Below are 12,907 nucleotides of genomic sequence, written 5' to 3'. Positions count from 1 at the left end.
TAATACATAACTGGCAAATGGGGATGTCAACAGATTGAGGATAATCATTGTTTTATACTTGTTTTTCTCCAGTATGTTATATTTTGACTACCAAGTTAAAAAAAAAATAGCTGAACTCTAAGTCCACTTACACAGCTGGACGAGGAAAGCTCTGAGTAGATCAGTCTGACGCCCAGGGCACATTCATGCATTCTCCTTTCCCCTGGCTCAACTGGACTGCCTGGGCTATCTTGAAAAGTCCCATTTTATGATTTTTCCTTATCTTTGTATGAGTTTTTCACAACTCAGTCATGCCTTATCTTCTCACTATTATTTTTGTTCTTAGTCAAATCTGTGAAGTCTAAATAAATCCTAAACTATTAGCTTTCATGCTTTAATTATGCTACAACTGGCCTTAGGTTTGTAAACGCTTTTGTAGTGGTCTTTCTGTATCAGAACTTGTGCTAAGGGGCTTGGGAATTGCACTGCATAGGACTCTTAACTACTCAGCATTGCCCTCACCCTTCTAACTTCACCTTCTTCAAAAATCCGTTTTCAGTTGCATTCCAACCTAAATTCTGCCAACGATGGACAGTGTTGCCAAGTTTTGAGGAGGCAGAGGAGAAACCATTTGACTCAGCAGCTGCTGCAGGTAACTTGGTGGGTCTCAGCAAAGGGCGGATAGGGTGTTTCTGGGCACCAGGAGTCTTCAGATCTTCACAGTCCACAGGGACTAATGCTGGTGGTTCCTCTCCATTCCTGCTCTTCCTAATTTTTTAAACTCTAGCAATAACTCCTCAACTTCCACCCTCCCAGCCCAGTGAGTTGTTATGGAAGCATATAGGGCCTGGAATGAGGTCCTTTCTTCTATGAAATATCTAAATGAGTGAATCAGAAGCTTGGCTTTTTTTCCCTCTGACACCTGAGACAGAAATGAAAACAATGGGAATCCATGTGATCAAGTTATTGTTTTTATCACATTACACAGTTTCATGTATTTGAACATACTTAAATTGTGAATTGAAATACACTGACATGAAATAAATTCAGTCTACTCTTTTGCAATGTATAAGATAAGTCACATTTGTAAACTACTGCAAGACCATTGCTTCCAACAAACTATATTGATAAACATCTGTCAGTAATGAATGCCTCTTGTTGAAAGGACTGCGATAGAGATAAACTTCTACAGAAATCCAATTGACGTACTGAAAGAGAAGATATTTTAGTCCCCAAACTAGAAGTTTGGTTATGGCCAGTCAAAGGCTTATACAGTGGTTCTCCAAGTCAGCAGAGTTTCCTCTGCAGCTGTTTACATGGACATCTGCCCTTAGACTTGTTGAATCATGGTTTCCATATGCATGCTCAACTTTCAAGATCCACAGGGAGGAAGAAAAGAAAGTAACTCATCAGGAAATTAAGCACATCCAGAATCCCTTGACTACTATTCCTCACAACTTAATAGATAGATCTGTGTCATGTGCACATGCGCATCGCTTACCTAGGCACATCACCACTCTAAGCAAAACTGCTTTTATTCTGTAAGGAGAGTAGAGAATGGACATAAGACAGGGAACTTGTAGTGTTCTATAGCATAAAGCAAAGAATAGGTCAAAAACAAATGTGAATAGTGTCATCAGAAAACCATTTTAAAGTAGTGTTTGTACGGCTATCATATAGAAGAAAGTATTAAGCAAATCAGTCTTTTCCATTGAAAGTTATTCTTAATACGATCAAACTCAGTTGTGTATAATAAGGAGATGCCAAGAAGTAGGATCTCTGTGAGTTTGAGGCCAGCCTGGTCTACAGAGTGAGTTCCAGGAAAAGTGCAAAGCTACACAGAGAAACCCTGTCTCAAAAAACAACAACAACGAAGAAGAAGAAGAAGAAGAGGAGGAGGAGGAGGAGGAGGAGGAGGAGGAGGAGGAGGAGGAAGAAGAAGAAGAAGAAGAAGAAGAAGAAGAAGAAGAAGAAGAAGAAGAAGAAGAAGCAACTTAATCAGGGTGAGCATTTGTAAGTTGTTGTAGAAAGCGAGGCGGGGGTAGAATGCCAGCCAGGGTAGTTATTGTGGCCTCATGGCCTCATCCTCATTCTTTTTTTCCTGCTCTTCATCCTTAGTTTCCAGTTACGAGGTCACTTCTGAGTTCTACATGATGACTGTCTCAGTAAACATAATTTCTCTATTCTAAGCCAATGACAAGAGGAGACAAAAGAGGATGGAAGGACCATGGTCCTTGCTAAATGACTTTCCTCTAAGGCTCCCCTACATGGTCCATTCAACATTTCTCTTAGATTTTACTGACCAGAGATACACTCTCACAGAAACATGTAGCTGCCAGCAGAGGAGGAAGCATAGGCTTCTGGTAATTATCATTGTCAATGTGTTTCCCATCAGCAGATGAAAGGAGGATGATTGGTTCTGTCGGTTTTCTTCTCTATCAGCTTCTATTATCTCCAAATAGTCAGAGCGGCATAGGAAGTGAACTTCGCAATTCCTCATTCTAAGAAATCGATTTTCTCTTGCAAATGTTATAATTTAAAATTGAGAACAATGCTGCAAAAATATAAATATTTAAATTAAAGGCAACAAGGAGAGGTAACCCCCTTACAGTGAGGGTGCGAAAGAAGAGGGTGAAAAATATGAATGTCCACAGTTTGGGACGGAGGAAGCAAATTCTCCCATACACGAAGGAGCGGGAGTACCTCTTCCTGTGCAAAGGAGAGTGGGCAGGCATCTCCAGAACTCGCTCTAATCTGCCTTTGGGTGGACTTCCTGGGTGGCACTGAGGTAATGGTAGGCTGACTTAAGCTAAGGAATTAGAAAGTGGTTGAAATGTTTCTTTCTGTTACTTAGTAATAAACATTTATATATCCATCATAGGATGAACTGCAAAACAGAACAGGTACTGTGGACTGAACCCCGTTAGATAATTGCTATCCTGTTGAGATATAGTCTTCAATCTACAAACACTTACAAAGTTTAGAATCTTAATTCTTCCAAATTCAGCCATTTAATTTGTCATATGTTCTGTTTTGCTTTTTTTTTTTTTTTTCTTTTTCTTTTTGGTGGTCATGGTCTGATCTTTCTTCTTTTTTTTTTCCCCCCAAGACAAGGTCTCAGTTCCCTGGTTTGCTTCACTGCCTGTGTGATAAAACACTGACCCAAAGCAATTTGGTACAGCTTATAGTTCCTCATGGAGAGAAGTCAGGGCAGGAACTCAAGGCAGGAACCTGGAGGCAGGGAGTGATGCAGAGGCCATGGAGGAACACTGCTTATTGACTTGTTCCCTATGGCTTGCTCAGCCTGTTTTCTTGTACAACACAGTAAGTACCACCTGCCTAGGATTGGCACCACCCACAGTGGGCTGCCCCCTCGAATCAATGAATAAAATGTTTCACAGACATTCCTACGGGCCAGTCTGATGGAGGCAATGCCTCAACTGAGGTTCCCTCTTCCTAGGTGACTCTAGTTTGTGTCAGGTTGACAGTAATATACCAGCACACTCAAGTAGCCTAGGCTGGCCTTAAACTTACACATGGCTGAGGGTGACCCAGAATGCTAGATACTCCTGTCTCTACCTCCTGAGTGTTGGGATTACAGGTGTGTCCCTCTATGCCTGGCCTGATGTTTGCATTTTAATTTTTACAAAGAAAAAGGCTGATGGTATCCTAGCTGCCTCTCCATTTCATTTTCCCCCCCTTTGGTGACAGAATTCCCTTGTCAATGAGGCACTCACCTATTTAACACTCCTTCCACAGCTCAGTGATTCCTGACAAAGTTTTGGCCCATCACTGAAAGTATATGAGATTTCTCAACAGGATGCTTCCTTCTGCTGTGGAAAACTTCTGACCTGCAATGCAGAGAAAATGCCCAAATAGCCTAGGGTCATGGAGTCTTCTTAAGGGTCAAAGCCTCACACTAGGATGGTCACACATTAGGGAAGTGGAGCCTGGGCTCATGACTATGAGGCTAGAGTACCACCTCTAGGATATATCAGTGTACTTTTTTTTTTTTTTTTTTTTTTTTTTTTTTTTGTCTTTCAAGACAGAGTTTCTCTGTGTAGCCCTGGCTGTCCTGGAACTTTCTCTGTAGACCAAGCTGGCCTTGAACTCACAGAGATCTGCCTGCCTCTGCCTCCCAAGTACTGGGATTAAAGGCATGCGTCACCACTGCCCGGCAGTTACATTTCTAATATGCAAGAAGGCTTCCCTCTCTCATATACGTATGTAAATACACATCCCAATTTTTGAGAAAGAAAACTAAGTGGTCCTGTGACTTTATTCTGAAAATGTATTAGTTCTTTTCTATTGTTGTGATAAAACATCATGGCCAAGACAACTTACTGAAGGAAGAGTTCATTTGGTTTTACAGTTCCAGAAGGGTAAGCATCATGATGTCAGGGAGGCAGGCAGCAGGCAGGAGGCAGGCAGGCACACAGTAGGCAGGAAGCAGTCAGGCAGGCAGCAGGCAGGGAGGCAGGCAGGAGGCAGAGAGGCAGGCAGGCAGGCACACAGTAGGCAGGAAGCAGGCAGGCAGCAGGCAGGCAGGCAGGCAGCAGGCAGGCAGCAGGCACAGGGTAGGCAGGAGGCAGGCAGGCACACAGTAGGCAGGCAGCAGGCAGGCAGGCAGCAGGCAGGGAGGCAGGCAGGCAGGCACAGGGTAGGCAGGAGGCAGGCAGGCACACAGGAGGCAGGCAGTTGGAACAGCAAGCTGAAAACTTGTATTTTGCAGGAAGCAGAGAGAGAGTGAATGGGGAATGGCATGAGTCTTTAGACTCTCAGAGCCCACCCCTGGTGACATACTTCCTCCAACAAGACTATATCTCCTAAGTCTCCACAAACAGCACCACCAATTGGGGTCTGAGTGTTCAAAAGGGCTTATTCTCAGTCAAACCACTACAAATATACTTTGAGCAATTGTGAAGGATAACAATTTTTCAGTAGGAACTGTGAGAAAAAACTTGAGCATTTGTTAACTAAGTGTTTTCCAATGTACATACATACATACACTGAAAAAAAAAATCCCAATGAGGGGAGGAATTGAATTTTACTCTGTCCTTTGTAGATTTCAAGACAATTAAGTATGATAGCAACAGTGTGGGTGAAAGGTCAGTGGACAGGGCAGTTTTTACTCTGCGTGGGAGCTACTCCACTTAACTCAGTCTTTCAGGACCCAGCTCTTCTAGGAGCCCTTCACAGATCCTCAGTTGAAATTGCCCTCTGCTCTTTATGCATTCACCAAGATCAGGACTATTGTGTAGACAGGGAGCCATTTGTCTTAGGCACAAAATTTAAACCCCTGCCCTCCAAATCTCAGTCATTAAGATAGATCTTTTAATGGAATATTTAAATCGGCATACTATGCAGTACGGACAAGTCTCATGAGTGGATGTTCAGTTAAATTATGCTTTTATCTCGATGACAGCTCTCAAATAGTGGTATTCACCAAAGTCTTCCTCCAGCAGGGCTCTAGTGTTCCTTCTGTACCTTCTATTATGTTTTGGCCATGAAGAACTCTTGAAAGGTGTTGAAATGAGGAAAAGGATTTGCAGGAACCTACCAGACCAGGGACTGTCAGATTGACAGTGAAATTCTTGGTGAAATTTAATGATAGCAAAAGATTAATGGAATGATGGATACTTAGAAAGTTATTGCAATTTACTACTTCGTGGAAAAATAATCTGCCTTCTCCTTGACTGAAACCCCATGTGAGCCTTAAGAGATAGAGACTGCAATACTGTAACACGTGGCCCTATATGAACTGCTTTGTTTAAATCCGTACTCTGGGAGGTATTGCTATCCTTACAGTGAAGGGAGGTTGAGAAGTGAAGGGACTTACCCAAGGAGTTAGAAGCAGAAAGTGACAGAGGTGGGCTCTAACCCCGACTGTCTCTGCCAGGTTCCAGTACCTGTCCAGTAACTGCAAACATTAGGCCCCAGGGCTGAATGAAGAGAAACAATGGAGTGCAGTAGCACCTGCTGTGTTAGGACATTATGTATGTGGGCAGTACCCTAAAGGCAATGTTACGGATCACTCCCTCACTTATACAATATGCTTGCATTATGCCTCTCACTTTTTAATGGAAGGAAACGTTTGTGATGGTCTTTGCATTTTTTTTCAACTGAAAAAGATCATTTTAGTGTGAAGTGTAATTATAACACTCAAGTTAAATTTATGAGTTTTCATATTTAAGGAAAAAAAACGTATAACCAAAATCCAAAATGTGGATTTGTATCTAATCTTGTACAAAATATATTTTAATTTATCAGAGTTTCAATGTGTAACAGCGTTGACTGTCCTGGAACTCAGAGATCAGCCTGCCTCTGCCTCGCGAGTGCTGGGATTAAAGGCGTGCCCCGCCACCGCCCGGCTTTACGTTTTAAATTTGTTTTGATTCCACGGGTATGTGTTTTGCCTTCATGTATTTATGTGCATCAAGTACATACCTAGTGCCTAGGGGGTCAGAAAAGGGTGTTGGTTTCTCTGTATGTGGGTGCTGGGAACCGAACCTGGGTCCTCTGCAAGAGCAGCAACTAACGGCTGAGCAATTATTTCTCCCGGCCCCTAGTACAGTGAGTCTTAAGAAAATTATGGATTGCCCACAGCGGTTGCTGCCTGGAGAATTCAAAAACTTCAACCTCCTAGCTGGATTGCTAAGGTCTACAGAAACCTTCAGCCCTCCAAGAAAGTAGTCAACGTGGTGACCGCCATCAGCCACGGATGCCCTGTACTGAAGGTCCCCCGGGGGACTCGTGGGCACGGCGGATACGTAGAGCATCCCCCCTGCCAGAGAGGAAGCCGGAGCCTTCCCGTATCCAAACGCCCCTCCCCCGGAGGACCCCCAGCTCCGCGCCCCTGGGCCGCCCGCGCTCCCTCCGCAGGTGGCCGCGCAGGAGCCCCGCCCCCCGCTCGCTCCTCAAGTCGCGGGGCCTCGTCGGCTCTCGCGAGATCCGGGCCGCCGAGCGCTCGGGGCCTTTTCAAATCGCGATCCGTTACCGCTCCGCCGGCCGCCGCCATTGTAGCGCTCGGAGCCCTCAGCGCGGCCGAGGCGGAGCCCGCGGCGGGATGGCCGATGCCGACAAGCCCGAGGCGGCCGCGGGCGACGACGGTCCGCAGCAGCAGCCGCCGGCCGAGTCGCGCCGGGACCCGCACCCTGCCGAGCCCGAGAAGCCGCCGCGCAGCAGCGCCAACGGCGTTAAAATGTATTGTCTCCCCCGGGCGGGCAGGGCGGGAGGCGCGGGCGGCCCCGGTGCGGGAGCAGGTGCGGCGCGGGCGGCCCCGGCCGCCGGCGCGCGGAAAACGGTCCCCTTTAAAGGCCCGGGGGTTCGCCGTCAGCTCGGGGGAGGACCCGGGGATGACATCATCGGACCTTTCCGCTCCGGGCCCGGTTCCGAGCCCCGGTGAGGGGCCGCGTGTGCCGTGGTGGTTTCCGAAGTGTGAGAGCTGACCGAACCCATTGTGTTCCCCGTGGTTGGCTTTCTGAAAAGGCCACTGGGTCTCCCCCACCCACGCGGCGGTGCTGGTCGTCTGTGCAGGCTTTATTTATTTATTTATTTTTTTTAAGTACACAAACTCAGTTGTGTGTGGTGGCCTTCATTGAGCCCTGTAACGCAACGTAAGACGATGTAATTCAATTACGAGAATATAATTCTGTATCTGGCAGGGCTGGGCATGGAACCCAGGGCCTCGTGTATGCCAGGCAGGCGCTAGGCCACAAAATGACACCCCCTTCCCCAACCCACAAAACAGAGTGTGTTCAGAAGAGAGCCCACGACTTCCAGCTTGGATCTGTCATCCTGGGTCTGTAGAGAATAAATGGCGTTAATCCATAGATCTTCAGTTACAAGGCAGGAGGAGAGGGGCATACTGCCTTTGCCTCTCCTTGTCACGTGGGGCGATGTGAAGGCAAACATTTATTTTCCTATCTCCCATTCTGTAAAACTGAAGTTGAAAATATGTCAGTTATTTGGTGAAAACATCCTTCACTGCTCAGTTCTGCCTCAGTAGAAAGCAGTGAACACATGCTCACATGAGGAATGTCTTTCTGGCCTTGTGTGGAAATGCTTGAGGTAATAATGATGGACCATTTTCTTGGAATGGACTGAATTGAATTTATTGCAAGTTAGATAGGGCAGTTCTTCTCAGCATCATTATGACAGTCTTGATCTTAGGATGATATCGTTGGATATATTCTCTTAGCCACTGACAGTGTATTTAACAGGAATTACCCCATTTCCCTGGGAGGACCCACCCTGAGCTTTGGAAGTCCAATGGTGGCTGTTTTCTGAAGGGTGTATTCATTTTTGAAATGATTTATGTGGAGAGGCACCTTAATAATGTGCCATTAGGCAGAACCCATTGTGTTACCTTTGAGTTGGCTAGAAGTGCCTTAAATAGGGACTTTAGCTTCCCTACCTACCTGGTGACATTTGGACAGGCAGCATTTTCAGAGCAGAACCGAGTTTAGTAGGTGCCCGAGATTAGAACTCAGTGCAGTTTGTTCCTGGCTGGAGCATGTACATGTACTATTGAGAAAGCAGAAAGCAAGTGAAGCTTATCTGCTGAATCTGGGCTTTCAGGGATTTGCCATTTAAAATAGAAATAAAAAAAAAAAAAAACACAGTGGAATGACTGTAACACTGCATGTCTTTGGGTTCTGTGTTCATAGATTTAATATGATTTGAAAATACCCCCATATTGTATCTGTATGGAAAGTAAGCATAGTATATGCATTGTTTTAGATATTATAAGTAATGAAGAGATTAAAGTATGTGTGAGACCGTGTTTAAGTCACATGCTAACACTGCTATTTTGAGTAAGGGACTAGAGCTTATGTGGACTTTTTTTTAAATCTGTGGGGCAGAATGGGGCTGAGGGATGGCAGGTATGTATCATTAATTTTGGTCAAAGCATGAGTATGCCACGCCTTTACTCTGGAAGAAAATAATCATTGAATCCTGTGATGTTGGTACTTGTGAAGCTGGTCTCTAAACCTCCATTAGATCTGAAAATATAGTGCCAACAGTTGCATTGCAGGATGGGAAAAGAGGTGGGAAAGAACCATTTTCTAATTTAAGGAGAGAAAATATGGGGACAGGGTGTCAATAGTAAATACAGAATGTTTCCATATTGTAATTCATTCTCTCCCAGTTTTCCCACTGTTGAGTACAGACCACTATACTCCTAAGGGAATTAATGTTATCAGATGGGACAGCATGAGGTACTCACAATGAACAAGTAGAGCCTTAAGTCTTATGTGCATCTACTGTGAACCTATAGGGGTGGTTGACAACCCCAAACCTTGGACTGATTACCATGCTGTTAGTGATAAGAATTCGTTAAAATAATTGTGATGACCAGATGCTGCTTTACAACATACACTGCTTAGAAGTGAACTAAGTGCTGCTGTCAGCAGAAGGGACTGTGTTTAAATTAATTCATAGTCTTTTTCATCTGTGTACCTTGAGGCCTTAAAGTTTAAAGGTCTAGTGAGTATCTGTTGAAGAAATACAGGAAGAACTTTTGTGATCATGAAACTCATGCAAAAGATTTAGTTGGCTTGTTCTTTATACAGGAATTAAAGCTACTGTTCCCTCTTTCTACGCTTGAGTAAATTGGAAGGAAAGCAGCAATTGTCTTGTAATTCTTCATTAGTCTTGTATAATTATAAATGTATTTATATTGTGCTATTTATAAAATATCCAGCATTGGGAAATGGTGAAGTCTTTACTAGTAAAACATCAGTTTTATCATGAGTGAAGATCACAACTGTGATGTTTGTTCCTCAGCTCTGCTGAGTTATAATTGAAAAATAAAAATTGTGTATATGAAGATAAACAACATGATGTTTTGATTTGCTCTAAATATTATACGATGGTTATTATAATTGAGCTAATTAATATACCTGCGACTTCATGTAGCTAGCATCTTTTGTAAGTATTGCAAATATTTATGATGCATTCTTAGTGATTTTCTAGTGTACAGTGTGTCATTGTTAACTATAGTTATACTACATATTGTCTCCAGAACTTATTTGGCAAGTGGAAATTTATATTTTTAGGCAAACATCTCATTATACTTCTGGTAATGATTGTTGTACTCTGATTCTATGAGTTTTGTTTTTTATGTCCTGCGGTATTCGGTTTTCTGTGTCTGGCTTATTTCACTTAGCACACTGTCCCCCAGATTTTTTTAGGTTGCTGCTGACGGCAGGCTTTCCTTCTGAAGACTGAATCAATCTATCTCTGTGTGTGTGTGTGTCTGTGTGTGTCTTTGCATGTGTATGTATACATCCAGAATATATACATGCCCACACCCACCTTTTCTTTAACCTTTCATTGATCAGCAGACTTCTAGTTAGTTCACTTCCATATCTTAAGTTATTGTGAACGATATAGTGAATATGAATTCAGATGTCGAGATGATTTTATTTCCTTTGGTTATATACAAAAAGTGGAATTGCTAGGTCATTTCATAGTTTGGCTTCTGATTTTTCAAGAAACTTTTAGTTGCTCTCTGGTTATCCTTTAAGTAAACAAAAAGAAAATATCCAAATCATGTATTTTGTAATGAATGGTCAAGAGTATTGTAAGCAAATGTTTATCACAGTCACATAACCTTCAGCCAGGTGAAGAATAGAGGAACTTAGTACTTCAGAATTCTGTGCATTTTCACAGTGGATTTCATCAAGGATACTTATCAAAAGACTAGATATCTTCTTACCTGACCCCAAACTGGAAACATTCAGTGAATTCAGTGGGAGCACATTATTATGCAGATAGTTCTTCAGGGGAATTAAAAAGAAAGGTTTGTTATGTCTGCTGTAGCTAGGAACCAGAGAAGAGGCCTTGTACATTTTGGTTGCTTGTTTCTATTCTCAGAAATGCCACTCTGTTCACACAGAGACACATTCTAGAGTTGAGCAGTTGAGAAGACTCATTTCAGGTCATGCTGTTTTATGAAAGAGTAAGGATGATAAAGAAGATGTTCCTGTCAAAATATGAATAGATGGTGAAGCAAGTTTGGTACTAATATTTCTTGATTTTAAGAGTATTTCTCAAAGATGGTGACACCATCTGTTCAGAGTATGGATTCTGTTTATTTGTTTTTGAGATAGGGTCCTGGCTAGCATGGTGCTACATAGTCCAGACTGGCCCTCAGCTCTTAGCCATCCTTTTGCTTCTAACTCTTGAATGTTGGTATTGCAGGCATGCATCACCATTTTCAGTGAGTCGGGTTTGTTTGTGTGTGTGCACGTACATGCAGGCGTGTGCACATGTGTGTACTTTCTGAGAGGTTTCTCATTGAACCTGAAGCTCACTGATGAGGCTAGCCTGGCTGGCCAGTGAGGTTCGGAATCCACCTGTCTCCACCCCCAGCTGTAAAGTTACAGATGTGTATTTCCACACCCAGCTTCTTATGTGGGTGCTGGGGATCCAAACCTTGGCACTCAGTTCTGCATAGCAAGCACTTTACTAATTGAGCCATCTTCCCAACCTCCAGAGTGTGGGTCCTTAACTGATAATAGAAAAATTACAATTTATCTACCACATGTTATAGTCAGTCACCATGCTAGATACAGTGTGGATACCAAAGGAGATAGGGTTTATTCACAAAGACCTTATGTACTTTATTTATGGCAGTATTGTTGCCCTTCAAGAGAGTGGTGTCTAAGAAGTAAAATTCTCATATTAATGCAGTAAGAAGTTTGTTGATAGCTTCCTAAATTGCTCACATTAGAATTTATAGCCTGGATTATAACATTTGGTTTGTCATTAGAATAATCTATGAAGTTCCAAAAAAAATATTTTCTTGCTCATTATTCTTAGAGATTTTGATGCATTAAAGTTTGTAAAAATTGCCTTAACGATATTTTGTTAATGAAATTACTTTAGGCTGACTAAAGCAGTCCGTGAGTTAAATCTCCTGTTGTTTCTGTAACAAGATTGCATTCAAGGTCTGGGGAGCTAGCACATTTGAAAAAGTGCTTGCCTTATGTGCAGTGAGGACCTGAGTTTGATCTCCAGAGCCATGTGAAAATGCTGGGCGTGGAAGTGTGTTCTTGTAATTCCAGTACTGGGGAGAAGGAGACAGGAGGATGCCAGGGTTTCTCTGGCTAGCCAGTCTAGCCAATTTGGGGAGCGTCAGTTGAAAGACAGACACTATTTCAAAGACAGGAATGACATTCCTGAGGCTGTCCCCTGGTCTCCATACATATGCTCACAGACATGAATGTGCACCTGCACACATGCATGCACCTGTATACTGCTTTAAAAATATAAATTGTATTTTTAAATATTAATCCAGATTTTAATCTACAGGGATCACTTTAAGTATATAACCATTTATATACTTTAAGTATATATCTTATTTATTCCTATGTTGGTATATGACATTATAATAGTTGCATTATGATTAAAGTCTTACAAATTATTTTTTCCAATTAGCTCCATTAAAAAAGACTGATAGACTCTACCTCATGATGTGTTTAATTATCTTCCCCCTCTTCAACTCAATCCTTTCATTATAGATAGTATTACTAGTAAAAGACAATTCCGTGAAGTGTCCTAGCCTATGTTCAACATGAAGATAGTAGGATGCCTTTTAAATTTCCTGTGTTTATCAAAGTAGGGAATAGATAAAACTTGATGTATAGTGAATATGAGTGTATACATGTGTTAAAGTAAGTAGATAGATGTGACTGTATATTTTGATTATGATTTTAAGGGAAGGAGAAGATTCTAGGGAAAATTTGTTAATCTGTAAGTAATAAAAATTTTCAGATAGTTTTAGTTTGTTTATTCATTTATTTACTTTTGGGGGGGCACAGAGTCATGACTATGTAGCTCTGATCTAGCTGGCTAGCTTAGAACTTACTGTATAGACCAGGTTGCCTTGAAACTTGTGGTAATCTTTCTTGCTTCTGTC

General features: G+C 42.6%; 1 protein-coding gene and 1 long non-coding RNA gene across 5 annotated transcripts in view; one reads left to right on the top strand and one right to left on the bottom strand.

Annotated features, from left to right (window-relative positions):
• Positions 1 to 2,331: 2,331 nt before the first annotated feature.
• On the bottom strand, positions 2,332 to 6,749 carry LOC131908516 (uncharacterized). The gene is made up of 3 exons (XR_009378612.1): positions 5,426 to 6,749; positions 3,717 to 3,830; positions 2,332 to 2,533 (listed from the first exon to the last, which is right to left on the bottom strand). It is a non-coding gene; the product is annotated as an uncharacterized LOC131908516 (long non-coding RNA).
• A 215-nt stretch (positions 6,750 to 6,964) lies between these two features.
• The window catches only part of Myef2 (myelin expression factor 2), a 32,722-nt gene continuing 26,779 nt past the window's right edge, over positions 6,965 to 12,907 (top strand). Inside the window, exon 1 of one of the 4 annotated variants that reach the window (XM_059261293.1) lies at positions 6,965 to 7,182. In XM_059261293.1, coding sequence (XP_059117276.1) covers positions 7,046 to 7,182 — 137 coding nt within the window. In that variant the 5' untranslated portion in view covers positions 6,965 to 7,045. The remainder of the gene's footprint in view (positions 7,183 to 12,907) is intronic. The other 3 variants (XM_059261291.1, XM_059261294.1, XM_059261292.1) reach the window with 3 other exon arrangements.

The sequence above is a fragment of the Peromyscus eremicus genome, chromosome 4, assembly GCF_949786415.1.
Source record: "Peromyscus eremicus chromosome 4, PerEre_H2_v1, whole genome shotgun sequence".
NCBI classification, from domain to species: domain Eukaryota; kingdom Metazoa; phylum Chordata; class Mammalia; order Rodentia; family Cricetidae; genus Peromyscus; species Peromyscus eremicus.
This window is presented reverse-complemented; position numbering and strand designations above follow the sequence as displayed.